Genomic DNA, 21782 nt, shown 5'->3' with positions numbered 1-21782 from the left:
ACTAACACACAGTGGAAGGAAGTTCGTTAACAGACGTGTGGAAACTGAAGCGTCTGAGTTCAAGTTGTTGGAAAGCGTCTGATGATACAGGTTGAGGACTGTGGGGTTGAGGAAATAGAAATATGTAAAGATATGTGCCCCATATGGAAACACATTTCTGACTAAATTAAGATTTTTTTAAAATTCCCATGGTGACTGATAATTATGAGATAAAAAGTCAAAATTATGGGATTAAAAGTAATATTTATAAGTAAAAAAATACTAATTAAAAGGGAATCTTTATGAACTACAAAGCCAATATTATCAGATATAAAGTCAGAATTAAGATATAAAAACTCATGATAATGGGATAAAAAGTCAAATTTATGAGAAGTAATATTTATGAGATATAAAAAAATCCTAATTATGAGATTTAAACTAGATATTACGAGATACATTTCAGAATTATCAGACTGAAAAGTAATAATTATGAGATAAAAAGTATTTTTTATGAGATAACAGAAACAGAACAAGCTGAATTCAGTGTGAATATAAAGGATATTTATCAGAAAACATGTTTCTGATCCATCAAACGTGGATCTTTAAGGATCTGGGAGGTGCCATGAAGCCTTTAGAGGAGTCAGTGTGCTTCCTTGTTTTGCAAAATAAGAGCCCCTGAATGCCAACCAACAAAGACAGAGCTGCTTCCAATAAGATCAGTTTCTTCAATCCTGCGGCGCAGAGCAGCAGCCAGCCTGCACACATGTTGTCTCCATTACGACCACTAGAGAGCCACGTCACTCCACATTCACCCAGAATCTGACTCAGAGATACTTTAATGATCACAGAAGGGAAATGTGTCACGTTACAGTTACTCCTTCCATAGAAACGTCACAGTATAGAGAAATTATACACATGATATATAATATATAATAGAGAATAAGAAAATAGTATGTTAAATAAAAATATAGAAAATTGAATAGTAAATATGTGCATTAAACTATGATTGGCCTATATGACAGCTATATATAACCTGTATAGAAAGAATCTCCGCCAGTGAAAGAAAAAATTAAGCTGAAAACTAAACTTGATGAAAAAAAATCCCATGGTAAGTGATAATCATGAGATAAAAAGTCTAAATTATGAAATAAACAGTCAAAACTATGAGATAAAAACTCTAAAATGTCATGATTATGAGATTAAAAACTCACAATTATGAGTTAAAACGTAGATATTATAAGATAAAAGGTCATATTATGAGATAAAAAGTCATAATCAGGAGATAAAAAGTAGATAATATGAGAAAAATGTCATAATTATTAGATTAAAAAGTCATAATTATGAAATAAACAGTCGAAACTGTGAGATAGAAACTCTAAGACATCACAATTATAAGTTAAAAAGTCACGATTCTGAGGCAAAAAGTCAAAAATATGGGATTAAAAAGAAGATATTATGAGATAATATTCTTTAACTGGCAGAGATGGGCTTCCATACATTCACAGTAACTGCAGTGTAGATAATACTGAATAATATTTAAATATTTAAATAGGTAGGCCTGATAACTGACAATAATTTACAGTGTATAACTGCTGCAGTGTGGTTTTCAGGGCGCTGGGGTTGTTATGTATTATGATATAAAATAGATAGATAGATAGATCTTTACTGTCATTGTACATATAATATAATATAATATAATATAATATAATATGTATGTATGGTTTTATGAATTAAACATAAATCCAGATTACACATGAATTTATTTAATCAGCTCCACTTTGATCTGAAGGGTCTTTTAATTAGGGAGGGGACAACTGAACATATCTCGATCCGATTGGCTCATTTTCTCGTCAATCAAAACCACCTCGTCTGTGATTGGCTGATACGCCCAAAGCCTCGGAAGTGTCATTTTTGGACTTGAGCGAAACTTGGGCAGATCTCGCGGCGGTGTGGCGGCGGCTGCGAGCTGATTCACAACTTTCAGGACGTAATGGCCACCAGAAAGCACTAAAAACAGGTATGTTGGGAAACTCCTCTCCACACACAGAAGGGAGACTGTTAAATGAAACCGATTAGCTGTTGATTTTTCTGTCGTAGTTAAAGGGGACGGTTGTGTTTACTCACTCAAGCATGAGCCGAGTTTCATTGTCTTTGGCCACAAGCTAGCCCCAACTTTCCTCCTGTCTGGTAACGTTACTGAGAGAAAGTAACGTCTAACTCCGGTAATGTCGTCTCGTTACCTGCCTCTCACAACTCGTAGCTTTTCTGGACCACCTATACCAACTCCCCGCCACACCAGCGGCACCTCTCAGTCTCATTTTTAAGCTAGTTGTCTGTTATTGTCATCATCATCTTCAAACAAAATCCACCGTGACGAGCGGCGCCCACCTTATTTCGGAGTCGACATTTCACGGATAAAGATGTTGCTCATTGAACAATTTTTACGCCGAATTTACGTAAATGCATTAAATATTTAGGAAAACTCTTGTTCAGGTTATTGTGATGTATTTTAATTTGGCTGACTGCGGCGTCAACTTAAAAACACGAGATTTCTTAACGGAGTTTCGGCAGCACTTCCCCTGCACACATCAGATGAATTAAGATTACCAGGACTATGTGCCTCCTCGTGACATTGTAGCGAGAAACTATGCGAAATATGCATATTAAATTATGCAATTATGCATTTCACATGCTTTGGCTTCAAAAGGGAGAATATATGGTGGGCGGAGGTTTAACTTGATGAAAATAACTAAAAAAATACGGAAGTTGCTGTGAGCGAGTTGAGACATGTCTGATGTCTCCTGTTGTCTCGTCTTGTCAGTGGTCTGCTCTAATAATAATAATGTGGGTTTGCACTTGAGTGCCTTTCATAGCTTCCCTGTTAGTCAGAGCATGTGCAGCCTCTTTAAACTCCTTTCTGGTGACATTTATTGAAATATGAAGCTTGTAAATGTGGGTTATAACACTGTGAGGCGTTCAAGTGCTTCACAACATCAGAACAAAGTGTTGATTTGTTCTATTATTAGCTTTTTTCTTTTGTTGGTTTGTCAAGTCAGAAGCGTGAGAGTAAGCAGTTTGCGTTGAACGCTTCAAAAACAGCATCTCATAAACTTTGTAGTCACAGCTGTCATGTTCATGGATACTAAAGGAATAGTTCACCCAAAAATGATAATTCAGTCATCATCTAGAGCCAGAAGACCTTCCTCTGTATGGTGTCCTTTTATTTTTTTTTCTGCTGCGTTAGTGGCAACAAAACCAGAAACACTGACGACACTCTGGGACATTTCCAGGCCTGTTTGTGGTGACAAAACTGAACATTTTTGCTGAGATGTCGGGACTTTTGCCAGCCGTGTTTTTGGCAACAAAACCGCATGTTACTGATAAGATGTCAGGACATTTTCAGCTACGTTTGTGGTGACTAAACTGGATATTTTTGATGAGATGTTGGGACATTTTCCAGCAAAACAGCATCACAGCAGTCTCCTAAACAACTGAAGTAGCTATGGACTGGACTTTGAACGTTAAAAAACAACCAAAAGAACAGATGAGCTGTAGGGAGTCCTTTTACCTTTTTTCTGCTGTGTTAGTGGCAACAAAACCAGACATTTTTGCGGGACATTTTCAGGCCTATTTGTGGCAACAAAAATGCATATTATTGACATGATGTCAGGACATTTCCAGCTACATTACTGGATATTTTTGACGAGATGTTTGGTTATTTTTCCGCTGGTTTATGGAGCTTCACAGCAAAACAGCATTGCAGCATTCTCCTAAACAACTGAAGTAGCTAAGGACTAGTTTTAAAACGACGAAAAAAACAAAAAAACAACAAAATCCTCTCCACACAGATTATCTGTCTTTGAAAAGATGTTTTTTACACTGTCAACGTGTTATTGAGCTTGTGCACCTGCTTCAGACAGGGTGCACGCTAATGCTTTTAGCTCAGCAGCTACGGTGAAGATTTCGGCTTGAAAAAGGAAGCTGCAGAGATGCTTTGTGGACTACGTATCTTAACCTGACTTTGAAGAAAGCCTTGTTTCAAGTCTGTTTCCTCTGTGTCGGATTGACAGCGATTGAAATATGGTGTGATGTCAGATTCATGGCTTTTCTCACCTCTTACAAAGTTTCTTTTAGGCGTTTCCCTCATGCAAGACTTGTCACATCATATATTTCTGACAGTGTAAACAGTCTGACAGACCTGTGAAAGCAGGACAGGAGGACGTCGTTCCACACAGTTTGACCTAAATACTCTGAAAAGCACACCGTTGACAACTCCCTCGTACAAGAATTAAAGAGTAATAATTAACATGAAGTAGATTTTTTTTTCTAGCCACACCCGTTTCATATAGAAGAGATTTATTCTGTGTTTAAGTAAACCAGCTTAACGTTTGCTTGGCTAAGTGCCTGCTTCTACTTGAGTCTTTAGTCGGTTTTGGAGAGAGAGAGAGAGAGAGAGGGGGGATTATAAACCGCAGGATTAAAGAGAGAGAGTGCCAGCGCCCTTTTTAGAGGACGAAAAAGAAAATCTGTGTCGGCTGGTGGCTGTTGATAGCTCGACTGAAGGCTGCCAGTGTGGGAAGTTTGTTAAGTGAAAGAAAGGAGCCGGAGAGAGGGGGTGTCTGTGTGCATGTTGTTTATGTCAGAGCGAGTGCATGCCTGCATAATTCTGCTTTGCATTCATGTGTGTGTTAATGCATACTGGAGCTTTGTTTGGTGTCGTTTCACCAGTTTATTAGCTTTGTGTTTGTGTGGGATCTCAGAACAGTCGCCAGAATAAAATGTTGGCATTTAACATTTCTGCAAACCACGGGACATTCTCAGATTTGTACGTCATACGCATTTTATTAACATTTCTACAATATGTGTCATATTGTGTGAATATTACGTGTGTATGAGCTGCCTTTCTTGTCGGGAAGTTGAGGGGATGGTGGTGTGTAAGCGTGAAACTACTGGATATTTTCAGCGAGACATCAGGACATATTCCAGCCGTGTTTGTGGCGACAGAACCGTGTATTTTAAACCAAAACATGATCTTTTCCGAACCATAACCAACCAGGTTTTGTGCCTAAACCTAACCAGACCATAATCACAGCGTAGTCACAACATAAAATTTAAAAAATTGAATGTCAAGAAGTGTAAAGTTGTAACATATATGTGATTTGCAGGTACGTAACAAGTACTGTAGTTAAGTGCAATTCTGAGGTACTTGTACTTCTCTTGAGTATTTCCATTTTCCGCTACCTTATTCTTCCACTCCACTACAAATTTATTTATTTTCTGACAATCAAACTACACTGATTCCTATAATCAGAAACAATAATCAAATAATCAGATAAATATGTATAAGACTCGTTCAATATTGTTATAAAACTAGTTGTTTCAGTCACTTGCTGCTGATTCCAGCTCCTCAAACGTGAGGATTTGTTTCTTTTATTAGTCATTTATGACTTTTGGACTGTTGATTGATAAAAGAAGACATTTGAGGATGTCACTTAGGGCTCTGGGGAATTTTGAAAGGCATTTTTACCGTTGTTTGACGTTTTAATTTTGACCTGTTAGTTGCAGTCTTACAGTTGACTCATCACCCAAAGATCATTATTACTGTGTGGTCTTAGTGTGGATGGAGAGAGGGAAAAGCTGCAACTGGCTGTCAAAATTCATCAGCAATTTGTTGTTTAGGGCTGCTATTTTTTCAATTAATCAATCAATTGTTTTGTCTATAAAATGTCTTAAATCAGTGGAAAAGGCTCACAAATTTTCAGAGCCCAACGTGATGTCTTGAGGTTGCTTCTTTTTGTCCGACCAACATTAAAACACTCAGGTATTCAATGTACAATCAAATAAAGCAGAAAAATCTGCAAGTTTGAAAAGTTTTGCTTGATAAATGAGTTAAATGATTAATTTATTATCAATATTTGATTGTTTCGGTTTCAGTAATATCAGAACTGGAGAATAAATGTAAATAAATCTTGATGAAAAAGATGTTTCACTCTTCTCTCCACTGGCTTCGGTAAGAGTTTGATTCAGCTCTCTCCTACTGGTGATCTGATTGGTTAAAGTTAGCCCGCTATAACAGGTGATGGACAGATGGTTGGTCCAATCACTTGCCAAGGTTTTTTTGAAAGCGTGTGTCCTTTTCCAAACTGTTTCTAGTGGCGCCTTTCCAGGTGGTTCTTTGTAACAAACCATCTGGTGCGTCAGGTTATTAATCTGCAGCCTGACGTCAGGTTCTGGATAAAAAACAAGCAAAGACATTACCGACACTGATGGACTGGTTATGGATTTAATAATTTAAGATGTAAGACGATGATGATACTGTGTGCACTGTATGTGACAGAAGCATGAGGCCTGTTGGGGACTTCCTCTTTACACGCTGTAAAGGAAGCGCTGCCGACCACAGAGAGGGGACAGGTTGTGTCACCGCTTTCAGCTCGAAGGAGGACGTTGATTTTATGAGAAAATTCGATACGCATGCAGCAGCGTGGCATTATTTTCCAACAGGACATTTATCTCTGCCATCCTAGATTTTATTTAATTTGTATTTATTTTTATTATTATTATTATTATTATTATTATTATTGTTATTATTATTTCATTATTTTTATTTTTATTTATTTATTATTTTGTCTTCTTTATTTTACTTTTTTAATTGTATTTTGTTTTTTTTGTTTTTTTGCTTTATTTATTTTTTCTTTTCTTTTCTTTTTATTAATTATTTTATTTAAAATGTATTTTATTATCAGGGCTCCAGGGTCACATATGCACCTAAAAATCTGTGATCTAATCTTCAGATTACATAATGTAACTCAAAATGTTTAACAAACACCAGCAGGTTGTGAAGGCAATTGCCTTTGAACAAAGAGTAGCCTATGATGAATTTTCTGTAGATTTTTTTTGTATGGCAGGACTTTTAGTGAATTTCATGCCTGTGTGTGTGAGACTGCGTCTTTACTCATTGCACTTGAACAAGAGAAATCATGAGACATCAAATAGCCCAGATCTTTTTAAATAGTCGAATGTCCTTGGACACAGGGATGAGCAGGGAAAAAGGATCAAAGTCTGATATATTATAGAGGGACAGGAATAAATATTTTTAATTGTAGGCTCAGTCATATGAAACACAACAGACCTATACCTTCTATAATGTAGCCTATAATGACATGACAAAAATCTCTTTTTATTTTTATTTTAGTCCACAGAACAAGGGAGGCATGGGCATATGTGATTCAAGAATGTAAATTAAAGTGCATTCGGAGGATTAGGCTTCATTATCAGGCTCATTTCAGTCACACAGAGGCTGAACAAACAACTTACAGGCTCAGCTGTATTAAACACGGATATTAATATAGTCATGTTGGTGTGGATATTATTAGTAAGGTGTTATATTACTCCGTTACCGCTTAAAGAAATATATTACTGTAACACGTTACCCCAACACTGATCACAACCCTTGATTAGACTATTTAGTGTTTTTCCGTCATGAAAAAATGTGCCGTCTGTGGCTTTATTAGTTCAGCGAAAGCCGTTGGAAACAGTCTCAAGTGACATTAACGCTGACATTATAGCTGACAGAGCTGCTGTTTTAAAATCAGATGAACTCTACGTGTTGATGTTATTTTGTTCTGTGCTATCAGCTCCCTCACACACTGAATGACTTTATCATTAACACGCAGCCAAAATAACCAAAAGAGCAGAGCAGCAGCATTATTTTACTGATCTCTGATAACAGATTTAAGGTCAGAGGAACTGACCTGCCAATAACAGCCAGGTCTCACTGAGTGTATTCTGGAGTCAGGATCGTATCATGAGTTCACCTATTTTATGTTGTATTTGTGTAAGGAAGGTTTGTGTTGTATCACAGGTTCTTATCCAAACTGAATTTAAATGTCAGTCTTATCTCACGCTGCCGCTGCCGCTGCCGCTGCTGCTGCTGAAGTCAGTCATAAAGTAGTGCTGTTAACGGACTGATACGTTGGTTTCTGGCTGGTAGGAAGTGGTTTTCTCGTTGTTGCACATCCTCTGCCATTCAAAATGCTCTGCATGCTGTGTTGTACATACATTTTGATTGTCCTCGTGGTGCATTACAGACGTGTATTGGTTCAATTTATCACAGAGTTCAATAAAATTAATTTAAGTTGCATCCCTGTCTTGTAGAAATTAGATTCCAGAATACTTATTTGTTTTGCCGAATATATTTTGAGGCTGATCGATCGCTGCCTGGATCGTGTTCGATGGCAAAATCTTTTTGTGGGGAACAAAAATCTACATTTCTGACAGTAGGTAGGAGTTCAGGGTGGATGCTGGATGCAACACTTTGACACAGAAGTATGATAATTATCACATTTTTCACAAAGGTGTAATAGATAAAATGATGAAAATGTGACATTTAATATCCACAATATCATAATATTACCTTCAACGTCATAATTCAGGAAGCGCTGCAGTCATTTTACACTCTGATGTCTCCAGATAAATTCAGTAAGGGAGCTTGTTTGTATCAGGTTTCAGGTTAAACTACGTCTCGGTTGTGTTTTGTAAATATTTGTGTCTCGTGTGTGTCAGGAGGCGGGAGGATGTCTGTGGAGGTGGACGCGTTGCTGCAGGAGGCGAAGGAAAGCATCGAGGCGGCCCAGAACTACCGCAGTGAGCTGCAGCAGCGCCTGCATGGCCTCAACCAGGCTCGCAAACAGGTACCACCATCTGTTCACGCCTCATACACACATTTCACACACAGTTTTTCCTGCCTGACCACCATCATTGTCTGTTTTACACCCTCACACATTCTCTCTATTTCAAATAAACCCACCCGGACCGGGCCAGTATGAAGTGTGTTAGCCCCAGACCCAGCTGAATCCCAGGAGAGTATATATTCTCTCCGTCTCTCTTTGCTATCTCTTCCTTCCTCCTGCTGTCTAGATTTACCCCTCCAGCTGCTCACAGTAAACAATGCTGCTATTTCCTGTTGCACTGGACGGACAGAAAGCCCGAGAGGGGAGAAATCCAGACTTCCAGCTCAGATGTTTAACCTCTACGACTTTACCAAAACAAGATGCTGTCTGAATATTTACTGTGTTGAAATCAGTAGATATCTGATTAAAGGTTAAACAAACAGATCTGTCCAGACAACTGATGCTAACTTTGACAGGGGTTGACACATTTTGGTCAGCAACAGGAAGTTTTGAGGTTTGATTCTCTACTATTATTATTCTGTGGTCTCTTAGTACAGCACACTGTGTGAAGTATCCCGACCACTACTGAATGGATTGGTTATACACGTGGTGCTAGATGATATGCTAACTGTAGGATCTTAACATATCTGTTCCACTAAACATCAGGGTGTGAAGATCTAATGGTTTTGAGCCATTGTGTCAATTTGCTGACTGTTAGCATGCTCTATGGCAGACTTATTCAACTGGTTCAACATGCTGCCCTTTAATAGCCTCATTCTGGCCCTTTAACCATTTTGTTAGCAGACTAATTGGCCTAGGGAAAAACTGACAACTTGCCTCTAGGTACGGATGCACAATATATTTCGTAATAATGAAATTACAGCCGATAAATAGAACCGATAATACAAAGCCAAATTGCTTTAATTGACCTAACAAGTGCAGCATTTACACACAGTATGTGGCGGTATGCACCTTTTAAAGTTGGTTTGCCAGCTGCCAATAAACACAGAGAAGAAGAACAACAACAATGCTGTCATCTTGTTCGTGACGTAGAGCTGCTGCACCTTTTGTAGAGCCACGCAATGTAGACAAGAGCCACACACGTCGTCGCTGGAGTGGACGTTTGTTTTTCAATTTCAGAAGAAGACGACACAAATGTAACTTGCAGTATGTGTTACACAAGTGTTCATAGAGGAGGGAAAATGTCTAGTTTGACACGATTAATCTTACTAGAGCTATGAATAATAAATCATCCATCTTTGCCCACTACATCTTAGCCTTCTATACCTTCAGAGCTGCATAAACTACAGGTTATGAACTTATTTTTAAAATACAAAAATGTGAAATTATTATCGGTTGGTATCGGCTGAAAAAATCCATATCGTGAAGCCCTACTTACCTCTAAGATTAAAATGTGCATTGTTTTTTCCCAGTACTTTTGAATATATAATATATATTATAAAGGAAAAAAGCATTACCTAAACACATTTGAAATACGAGCTTTACAGGTCAGACATACTGTAGGGAATGTAAAAGTCCGCCTCTTGGCACTTCACTTTTTTCAAATCTGACCCTTCAAAAAAAGAAGTTGAACAGGCCGCTCTTTGGTCTGCGGTACGCTGACTCGACTCAACGAACAGCTGAAAACTGACAAAGCCTGAGCAAAGTCTGAGAGGGTAGAGTTCGTCCTGATGAACTGAGTCCTGTTGAGTCTTGAGTCTCAGCTCGGATCCGTTTCTGAAATCCAGATGTTTATATATATATATATATTTGTATGCAGGCATTTATGTTCTCCAGTCAAAAACAATGTGGTTTCGCCTGGAGGCAGAATGAAGCTATATCCATGATTGTTCCAGTGTTAGACTTTTACTTTAGAGGAGTTTTTTATGGAGAGGTGTTGTTTCTTTAGTTGAAATCTCATTTCAAATGACTAGTAATTAAACCAAAGCTTTATCACATCGCTGTAGCACAATCAAAGCCTGAATCCAAATTTCCACCCTCTGGACTTGCGGACCGAGGCCCTCGTACGTACCACGACGTGTTCACTGTCGTCACGCCAAGTCTGTGAGTGAATATCATTTCTAGCCAACGTGATTCAAGTAACGTTAAAATAATTATTTTACACGTTCATAATAAGTTCTACGATGTCATGTCCGTATTTCAATAAATTGTGGGTAGTTAAATCAGAAAAGCTCGGTGAAGTCTGCAGAAAGTTCGCTTGAGGGCCCTTGTGAACTGGATGAAAGTGCGATGAAGTCTGGACATTTGGATGCAGCCAAAAAAGTATTGTCTTTTTATTTAAAATAATAAAGTTTAAACTAAAGATTTTGCAGGGCCAAGCCACGTCATCAGCCACAATTACAAAGCATCCTCCGAGTTTATTTAAAATGTATTAATATTCAGTGCTTATCCAGATAAATTTCTGTTTTTACTGCCACTGACAGAAGCCTTTTAAACCTCGGTGCCCAGACTTTTCATCCCACCAATCCTCAACTTGAAACTACATTCAGCTGTGGTCTGAATTTAAGATTCTTCTCATGTAACTCTGAAATGAATTTATAACTTAATTGTCTGGGGACCCCTGGACCACATTTTTGGATCCACTGCTTAAACCACTGAACTGGTCCTAGACCAGTTTCCACAGTGGTGATAAAGTCTTGGTTGTTGTTTGCTTACACACAGTGAGCATGTAAAAAACGAAAAGAGAGAGGATCCAGAAAGAGAGAGTAAATGTCCAAAGGGAAAAGATAAATTAGTCATAAACTGATCATCCTCTCTTCCTCGCAGACATATTCACTGCTGAGTCATGATCAGATGACTCCACTGTCGAACACATACTTCACAAATCAACTTCAACATTTATATTGTCGTAAAACCAAATTTGAATAAAGGTTTTATTCTTTATTTTTGTTTGTACTACAAGCTGTTAGCCATATTGGTATTTTAGCTTTCTCTGCTACTTTTAGGTTTTGTCAGCGGTTGATTTTCTGAGAGTTATATCAGAATATAGATACGACTCTTTTATCTGTATGTGAAACTTTACCCAGCAGCTTAGCTTAGCATAAAGAGTGTAAACAGAGGAAAACATCTAGCCTGGCTTGATCTGAAGGTAATAAAATCCACCAACCGGCACCTCTAAAGCTCACACGTTAACACGGTTTATGCTGTTTGTTTAATTCGTACAAAAACTGAAGAAATTTCATTTCTTCTCAGGGTGTAGTGACCTTTAACCCTCCAGTAAAACTACAAACTGTCGCCTTTACAAGTATTTTATAATGCTGTCCTACTTTACCAATCTGCAGCCACTAAAATTGACTTTTTATTGATTTTGTAAAGAGACTAGATTCTCTAAATTAGGCCAAAAGTCTCTCTCTCACATGCACACAGTGTTTTGTGTTTGTGTGTCTGACACTCCCTCCACCCAATCCCAGCTGCTCCATCGTACATTATCTTGGATCGAGTCTTTCCCACAGTAAGGATGGCTCACCAGCAGATTAAAGGAATCCAGGAAGCATTACACACACACACACACACACACACACACACACACACACGGAGGAGATACTAAATGTGTGTGTTGGGAAACTCAGACAATGCTATCACTGCAGCATCTCGTCCCTGTAAGAGGAGTCATCCAAACATTTGTGAAACCTCTTTGTCTGCGTCTGTTTGGCCTCATGTCAGATCAGCTCCTCCCTGTTCGCTCATATTTTTAGTTTGACTATAATTTTTCCCGACACCAAAATATTGATCATCGGTCGTCTGTGTCGTGCTGATAGTTGCCAGGAAGTGATGTGTCGCCTCCAGTGGAAAATGTCCAGTGTGTATCCTGGCAAATGGTGTGTGTATGTGTGTGTAAGTGTGTGTGTGTTTCCATTCTCATCATCATCATACTGTCCCTGTTTTATCAGTACAACAGCCGTCAATCAGCTTCCGTTTCCTGCTATCTCTCCATCACTGTCTCTGTATACTCATTGTGAAATGCTTGGACCTGTGTGTGTGTGCATGAGTGTGTGTGTGTGCATGTGTGTGTGCGTGAGTGTGTGTGTGTGCATATAAAAGTGTGTTCTGTAAAGAGGAACTGAAACAAGACCTCGGCCGCTGATGACAAACCAGCAAGCTTCCTGACGAGCTACTTTGAGGGCAGTTTGTGCTTGTACTCTGTTGTTGTAGTAGTACTACTACTACAGCACCTGTGTATCACAACCTGATATATCTTCTTCTTCTTCTGTGCCATAAAACTGCATCGCCCCAAATATATTTGTGAGGTGTTTTCAGAGATTAACATCTTCAGAAGGAACCAAGCCACCGACAGGAACTGATCTAATCTTTGAGTTAGTAATTTCACCAGACTCCCTTAACAAATTGCACAATTTTGAGAGTTTTTGCTTGAGGAGAAACTTAAAAAACATTTTTTGCAATGGCTATGACATACTCAAAATCATTGGTGCCTTCTTGTAAATTCAGCATTAAATGAAAACAGTAAGTTGTTTGTTTCCTTGTAAAAAGTGTCAGTTTGTGGCAGCATGGCTGAACCAGCCTGTCTGCTTCTGTCTAAAGTGCTAAAGTCTTACCTGTTATGAAAGAAGACAACATTTTATTGATGCTAAACATGTCAGATTTTGCAAATGCAGTAATCTGTAACCAATATAGGCTACTTCTTAGAGAAAGTCACCAGACTCCCTTAAAAAAACTCTCAATTTAGTGAGTTAGTGAGTTAGGAGAAACTTTATGAATATTGTGAAATGCTGTCTTTGACAAATTCTTAACTACTTGAGCTTTCTTGTTAATTCAACAAACGTTCTACACGAACTTCTTTCTTTCTTTGTGCAGAAAACATTGTGTGTGTCCAAGTGATGTGTGTTTATTTGCATATAGAGTGGGGAAGTGAGATCCGACACTTGAGACGTAGTTTAATGCCTACTTTCCAAATGCTGAAAATGTCCAAATATAAAGTATGATGACATTGTGACATCTGTACCAACTCAACTATAATCTGTCCAGTAGTTTAACCTTCTTCTGTGCTCTTCAGGTGCGTGGCAGCTCGGGTCAGGCCCGCGAGGCTCTCCGGCGGCACTTCGCGGAGCTGCAGGCGGCAGCAAGTCGGTTGCTGACGGAGCGATTGGCCTCTCTGCTGGCTGAGGTGGACGCCATCGAGGCGGACAGCGTCAAACCGCTCGATGACTGCCAGAGTCTCATCGAGCACGGGGTGGGCCAGGCCGACGAGCTGCTGAGAGAGGGTAGGTTTATATCTGTAAAACATTTTTTTATTTGTGTTTTCAGGAAGGAGCTTGTTTTCTACATTAGTGGACGTCACATTGGCAATTTTCACATTTTTCTGACATTTTTTTAGACTAAACAATCAATTAATTAAGAAATGTATCTTCATAATAACTAGAACAGAAAGTCATGCCTGTATCAATTCTCATATCCTCTGCCTCTGTGTGTCCAGGGGAAGCAGCTCTGCGGTGTGGCCTCGGGGAGAAGGAGGACAAACTGGGTAGTTTCACCAAGAAGGCCATGCACATCCAGCTGGACAGGTAGGACGGAGACACTTGGTATGACTGCAGATGTTTCAATTCATCGAGCAAAAACACAAATTATCTGTTAAATGTCAAACGTTTGTCGGTTTCAGCTCCTTAAATGTGAGGATTTGCTGCTTTTCTTTGTGATTTCTGACAGTTTATAGACGTATCGTTGGCTGCAGCACCTGTAACGATGCTGTACAGTAATCTGGTACTTTGTGGTGTTTTGTATTAACAGCCTGAAATCTTTTCTAACTGGTTCTGTGTGATTTCCTAGTCTTCCAGAGGTACCAGCGTTGGTGGACGTGCCGAGTGTTTCAGCCCAGCTGGACGACTCCCTGCTGGGTCTCCTGAGGGACCGGGTGTCCCGCCACGGCTCCGTCTCCTCACACCCGCCCGTCCAGATCGAAGAGCTGCAGGAGAGACCGGGCGGCATCCTGGTCCGCTGGTGTAAGGTCAGAGCAGGGGGAGTGGAATAAAACAACTTACTTGCATGTATTAAACATGTTCAACAGCTGTGTTAATATTCTGTGTGTGCTTCAGGTGGATGAGGACTACGCAGCAGCGGATTATCGGCTGCAGTACCGGCGGTCTGGCAGCGGGGGGAGCCAGTACGAGGACGCCTACATCGGTCGGGACTCTGAGTTCCTGGTTCTCCACCTGGACCCTCACACTGATTATCTGTTCAGGGTCTGCGCCCGCGGGGAGGGTCGCACCGAGTGGAGCCCCTGGAGCGTCCCGCAGACAGGATACACCACCCTCGCACCGCACGGTGGGTGGAGCTGTCAGCTTCAATCAGTCACCAATTATTTTGATAACCGATTAATCGTTTTGAGATATTCTGATTTCAGCTTCTTAAATGTGAATATTTTCTGGTTTCTCTCCTCCTCCGAGACAGTAAACTGAATATCTTTGTGTTGTGGACCAAACAAGACGTCTTCTTGGGCTTTAGGAAACACTGATCCACATTCTATAAAACAAACAAACTGATAATATAACTAAGCATCAGTTGCAGCCCTTATGGTTGGAGAAGTCTCTCTGCCTTATGTGACTCATGGAATACAATGAAAGTGAAATAAATTTGGTTTGTGTTGCTCACAGCTTTGAAAAATTACAGAATAAATCCACTGCGGCATGAATTCATGAACGCACACACGCACACATGTTTTAACACACCAGAATAATAAAAGTGACGGATGTTTTCTGAACTCTAAACTGAAGGGAAACGCCCGTCTGAGGCGTATTTGCACGTCAACGCATCACAATTCCTCACAGTCGATACTGACAAAAAAACACTTTAATCACATTATCCCCTGGATTGACCCATCCCAGCCACTGTACCTGAATTATTAAAGGGAGTTCCCGACGATTATAAGATGAAGGCGCGGCACCCAAGTCATTTTGGGCAACACCTAAGCCGAACTTAACTTTACTAAATGACTTTTCTCGGGTCTAATGATCCTCAGTGGACTAGCAAGTTGTATTATTAATGATAATAATGTTTATCTACTGTCTGCTTTAGCTTTTCCAACTTTTGTCGACAGTTCAGGTTATTATAATGTTCTACGATGATGGGAAATTGCATTTTTTTCATTGAAGAACCTAAAACATCCTCTTCGGCGAGGACTCCTCCACCCACAGTTTTATTGCTTTTTTATGTCTTTCTTTTATTCTTTTTTCCCCTTAATTTCATTGTGGGGGTATATTGACAAACTGTAACTCAAAGGAGACTGAACTCATACAAGCAACTCTAAAATCTTTAATTGTGGCACAAATACAGACAGAGAGTCGGCACCACCAGACCCGACTCATCCATTCCCAGAACCTTTAAGAGATTCTAACAATAATCCCTCCCTGACTCTCCATTTGTTAATGTGTGTGTGTGTGTGTGTGTGTGTGTTGTCTCATCACGCAGAGTGGTGTCCGGGCACTGAGGGCTACATCCTGAGCAGCAGGAGGAACATCGCTCTGCGTAACGACTCCTCTCAGTCGCGCTGCCCCGTCATTTACTCCAACGCACCCACGTACTTCTGTGGCCAGACGCTGACCTTCAAGTACGTACACACAAACTCTGATGCTCACAGATCGATTGTGTTCGTCAGTGAGTTGTTAAGCACTGACTGCTTCAGAATAAATGTCAACTTGTGTATGCTTTTTAAACATGAAGCCGCAGCAGTAAGAAATGTTGGTCTGTCGCGACAGAAACCCGGTTAGAAATAGTGCAGATATATAAATATTGTAATACATTACCATATTCAGCAACAGATATTTATGTCTATGAAAATCTTTGAGATTATTACTTAATGTATTTTTATAGCTATAGATTTATTATTGGCCTGGAAATTATTTGTAAATGTATCTAACCAATGTTTTTGTCTCATATTTCATGTTCAGGATCTCTGCAACGAGTCAGATGGACCGGAGGGACAGTCTGGGTGTGTGTGTCGACAGCCAGAGGGGGGCGGAGTCACTTCAGAGAGACCAGGCCGTCTGCATTTCCACCAATGGTACGCTGACGCAAACTGCATCATTTTTTGTCTTTAATGCCGTTTTTCCACCAGCTAGGGCCAAACAGTGACGTCTCGTGACTGCAGTCAACCCGTAACAAACACCGTCTCCCCCTAAGATCGATACTGAGCTCCTGTCTGTGCAGGAAACCCGAGAGACATTTTCTTTTAAAGTCAGTGTGTTCAGCTCTCAGTGCTTTTGTATCTTCTAACTGAATCTCTTTAGTTTCTCTCGTCCTGTTTGTTCTTTCAAACGTCTGCTGTGTTTTACTGTTTCATCGTGTTCACGCTCAGCTGTTTCAATAGTACTGTTAGGATCAAGACAAGCGCGTCATTGGTTTATGACACACCTTCAAGCAGGTAGCCCAGCTTTGGTGGAAATGCAAATCCCTGCCGCGCCGAGTCAAACCGAGTAGAGCCGGGCCGGCAGATGGAAAAACGAAATAGAGCCCCGACACATCGAACTAAACTCAAAGAACTAGTTGAAACAAAGGCCTCCAATCGCCTCAAGTCGCCCGTATCTCGGCCAAAAGGCTGCACTTGAACCCATCGCAAAGACGACAGCTGACGGCCAGCTAGCTTTACGTTTCTACGCCTGTGTGAGAGGAAATAACTCCATAACACCGGGTGCTGGTTGTCAGTGTTCATCATTCAAGAAAGGAGAATATAAAAACTGTTGTTATGATAGACTGAGGGAATTTAAGAGACTGTTTTATTAAAAAGGAAATATTTTAAATGATAAAAGTGGTTTTAATGAAGTGATCTGAGTAGTTCACACCCTGAACTGATGTTATGGTTGTGTATGGATGTTCAGGTGCCGTGTTCGTCAACGGCAAAGAGATGACCAACCAGCTTCCCGCCATCATGTTGGGCTCCGCCGTCACCTTCGACATGGAGGTGGTGAACCTGTTCCCCATCAGCAACAACAACCTGAGCGAGGGCGGCAACTTCAAGCTACGGGTGACCATCGGCTCAGGGAACCGGGAGGTGGTGTTCGACTGGCTGGTGGACCAGGCGGTGGACTGCCTCTTCTTCGGCTGCTCGTTCGTCCACTCCGGCTGGAAGGTGCTCGTGTATTAAAAGCTCGATCGCGAAGACGGATCATTTTTTAATCTGCTGGAGTTTAAGAGCTCGTCACACCAGCTCCGTTATCTCCACTTCTGTTTTTGGTATTTTCCTCTCACAGCTGAGCCACTGACAGGCTGACACGTCTGGACAAAAAGGAAAAATCAGTCATTTCTCCCCAGAATTTCAACCGTCAACTTCCCGATAACGTTTTGTTTTTCTATATCAGCAGCTGCACAATGTTTGTCTGTAACTCTTCAAAGTCACCTGTGCAATCTGGAAAACCTGGAGTTCTGTCTTGGAGCTTTCCAGACATTCAAAAATTTCTGAGAAATGGGACAAAATTGGCCGACATGTCCTGGAAAACAGTCAGCAGCCATGTTAGAAGTAAAGTTTAGTTTAACGCAGCAGACGGCTGCAGCTTCATCCCCTTTGTGCCACAAGCAGGTTTCATTCCTGTTCAGGAAAACAGATTAAACAAGTTCAAACTGAAGTTCATGGATATCTCTGGAGCAGGGAACAGATTTTTGAAGATTACAGACAAATCTTTACCTCGTCAGTTCTGACCGCAGATCTGCTGCGTTTATCAGTTCAAATTCTGCTGCTTTGGCTCGAGCGGTGCAGATTCAGTGCGTCATCGTCTTCATCATCAGATGCAAGTATGAATCTCTACTGTTTAACTTGTATTAAATGATCTCACTGTTCCTCCATCGCCGCAAACACAAGAAAAACCCCTTTAGCATTTTTTTTTCTTTTTCTCTAAACTAATTTCTCTGAGCTAATTATTTTCTCGAGTGCATGTGAACGTACCGACTGTCTGGGAGGAAATGTGATCGCTCCCGATTATTCCAGACGTTATATAAACTCCTGTCAGTGTGGACCAACAGTCTCACAAACCGAATTATCCAACAATGATCCGGCTCTTCTTCAGTCTTCATGGAGCCACGCTGGAGCTTCTGGGCTTTTAGTTTTGATTCTCGGGCCGTCTGACGAGGTCAGCCGGTTGTTTACAGCTTTTTAAATTTTTTTTAAACTTGGCCGTTTATCTATGCATCGTCTTAATTTAGCCGTAGCGATGAGCCTGTCGGGACACACGCTGTTCCTCGGAGGCCACGAAATAATAGATGAGTTACGTTTTTTGGCAGCAGCAGGAGAGCAAAGACAGACATGTTACAATCTGCTGCTGCTAATCTTTATTACATTTTTTATTTTTATCTTAATGAAAACATCACTGTGAAAGTCGCACGTCATCGTGTATTTTACTATGCCTTCTAAACGTGTTCATTTAAAGGGACATTTCACCGAAAATACAAACCAGCCTGAGTGTGTCTGTCTGTCTGTCTGTCTGTCTGTCTGAGTTTTGGGGTGAATTCAGAGGACTTGGAGCTCAGGTGAAGCCAGAAAGATAATGTGAGGCAACATCAGAAATGCCGAAAAATGTCACAAAGACGCTTAAGAGTACAGTGTCTGCGTTGAAGGGTCTCGTTTGCGCTTTTGTTTCTCTTATTTTTCCTGATAATATTTTGTTTTTACGGCTTCGTACTGTTGAAAATGTTCGGAGCCTCAGCTGTAGCTCCGCTATACCTGATTTAGATTTAACTAAAGTGACTCTAGTTTGTCATTATCTCAACATTAAGTGTTTTATTGCAATTGCTACTTAACATTTTTTTTTTTTTTTTTTAATACTGTAACCCAGATCTGGTGTTACAATCACGTCCTGCTAGTGACTCCATGATTAAATGAAAAAGGACAGAGACCGTTTCTCCTGAGATGAAGACACATGTCGAGATCACGTCATTATTGAATCGTTTTGAATTTAAAAACTAAATCTGAGCAGCATTTATTGGGAGCTTGAGGATTCAGTTGAAAGCTCCAGAAAAAGTGATTTTCTCTGAATGTCAAACGAAACTTTTGAGGAAACTAAAGCTGTTTTGTCTCCATGAAGAACTGTTCAGTAGTTTTTTTGTTCTTGGCCAAACTGTCGCCTCGAAACTAATCAAACTGTTACTTTTAATCATTTTAGCTTTTTGCATCGACAATCCTAACAGTATTTACAAAACCTGACGTTGTCTTAGTGGGAGGGTGTTAGCTTCATGTGTGAGTGCTGGTTATTGATAAATGTGACTGTCGGTCCAGTTTACACAGTCTGACTCAGTTCTGCTGTTCATGCTGTTAATTAGAGTGAGCTGACTCCTTCTTCTGTGGTGGTGAGGATAAAAAAATATATAGTTCGACCTGAAAACAACAGAAAAACAAGGCATCTTTGGTCTTAAACTAATATTGAGGATTAACGATTATTGTCATTAATCTGCTGATTAGTTTCATGATTAGTTCAGTCGATAAAACGTCAAGAGATTGTGACAAATGCTCATCCCAATTTCACGAGCCAAAAGCCCAGATGTTTGACGTTTTTGCCTGAACGTTGACTTAAACGATTCATCAATTCTCAAAATAATCGTTGCAGCTCCGGCTACAACTAATTACTGTTTTAATTATCTTTAAATCGACTAATAACACCTATAGACTCATTCCAGTTTCCAAGAATCCAACGTGACGTCTTCAAAAGTACTTGTTTATCCATCCAACAGACAAAAACCCAAAGATGTTCTATTAGCAGTGATATAAAAGCAACAAATCGCCACGTGAGAAGCTGGAAACAGAATATTTGGCTTTTTTATGTGAAAATGTACGGATTAATCAATCATCACAACAGTCAACAATTCACTGTCAGTCGACTCATCGCTTCAGCTCTCGTTGTTGCTGTTTCCATCAAGAGAAATGGAAGAGAAATAGGAACGGCCAGAAAAAAATAAATATTAACAGCTCCATTGAGGCTTTCCACCATATTTATGTAATTTTCACGAATGTATTTGTCTGCTGTCCGTTTTATTCTTTATTTTTTTGACCTGTCTGTCGGAGTGAAGCCTTTAACAACGATGTCGTCTTAACATTTCCTCTGATTTTTGTTTGGATGAAACCTCCTGCACTCAGTGGAGTGTTGATAACATAGGAAGGCGTGATGGGACACATTCACTGACCCCTGACTTATTACATGTCAATGATACAGGAGAAACTTTTTTTTGGGGGGTGCAGCTCTATTTCCACTTCTTCTAACCCACGTTCTTCAGAGATGTTTCCTTGTTTTTTCGGCTGATCTGACGTCAGTGTTGTCTCTTTGTGAACTCTGGGTGCGTCCAGATGATGGTACAGATTTCCTGAAGCCAGTGAACACAACCTCAGTTTATCTTCTTCCTGCCTGAAGGAGAGAAACCAGTGACTGAGACACACCGGGGTGTGTTGGACAGTCAAAACAGTGTCACCTGCTGGTCAAACATTTGCATTGCATTGTTCTCACTGCTGTCATCCTTCATATTTTGTTCAATAAAGGTCATATTATGTAAACTGATCACTTCTCTACCGAGTTATTGACTAAATAAGGCTCAGCTCCTGCAGGCTGACGAAAGGTTTTCTTTTTCTATCCCCCCAAAAATGTTCTGAATATGAACTCATTTTTACACAAAAAGATTCAACAAACATTCACGACCGGTCACGATATTACAAATCTTTTAGCATAGCGTCGAGACACCCAAAGTAGACGTAACAAGTCCTTGTTTGTGATTCACTGACATGCGATCAGATGTAATTTTAGTGAAAGCAACAGACCACGTCGTCTTTAATAGTACAAAATTGTTCTTTTAATAGAAAACCATTTTGACTCAACATAAAAGTTCACAACGTTACGCTGGTTTTAACATACATTGTTGAAGAAAAAGTCTTGTTTTCTTGACATGGCTCCTCCCATCCTGTGCAAAATGCTGCTGGTCTCGTGTGAATGAACAAAGAAAACAAGAAAAACCTGCAGTGGGCTCTTTCTCTCTGAAACCAGATCTGTGCATGCTGGATTTGTCACCATCACACTTCTGATTGATGTAAAGCTTTTAAAAGAGAAGAGTCACAAAGAAATCTGAATAATTCTCATCGAACCTCTAAATATTTCTGCTTTTTTTTTTTTTCATTTCGAGGCAGTGAGTTCAGGT

General features: G+C 40.1%; 1 protein-coding gene across 1 annotated transcript; it reads left to right on the top strand.

Moving 5' to 3' along the window:
* Positions 1 to 1916: 1916 nt before the first annotated feature.
* Positions 1917 to 21151, top strand: crlf3 (cytokine receptor-like factor 3). The gene is made up of 9 exons (XM_073494528.1): positions 1917 to 1996; positions 8542 to 8669; positions 13681 to 13888; positions 14101 to 14188; positions 14451 to 14628; positions 14717 to 14945; positions 16089 to 16227; positions 16568 to 16680; positions 17495 to 21151. The coding sequence occupies exons 2-9, from the start codon at positions 8553 to 8555 to the stop codon at positions 17758 to 17760; spliced, it is 1338 nt and encodes a 445-aa protein (XP_073350629.1). The 5' UTR covers positions 1917 to 1996; positions 8542 to 8552; the 3' UTR covers positions 17761 to 21151.
* Positions 21152 to 21782: the final 631 nt, after the last annotated feature.

Source organism: Pagrus major, chromosome 23 (genome assembly GCF_040436345.1).
Source record: "Pagrus major chromosome 23, Pma_NU_1.0".
Lineage (NCBI taxonomy): Eukaryota > Metazoa > Chordata > Actinopteri > Spariformes > Sparidae > Pagrus > Pagrus major.
This window is presented reverse-complemented; position numbering and strand designations above follow the sequence as displayed.

What these genes read in the sequence shown, in the direction of transcription:
- crlf3 (XM_073494528.1), top strand. Translation starts at nt 8,553, where the DNA reads ATGTCTGTGGAGGTGGACGCGTTGCTGCAGGAGGCGAAGGAAAGCATC. An exon ending in CGACGAGCTGCTGAGAGAGG is followed by an intron (nt 13,889 to 14,100) that starts GTAGGTTTATAT and finishes CTGTGTGTCCAG; the next exon opens with GGGAAGCAGCTCTGCGGTGT. An exon ending in GGCCAGACGCTGACCTTCAA is followed by an intron (nt 16,228 to 16,567) that starts GTACGTACACAC and finishes TTTCATGTTCAG; the next exon opens with GATCTCTGCAACGAGTCAGA.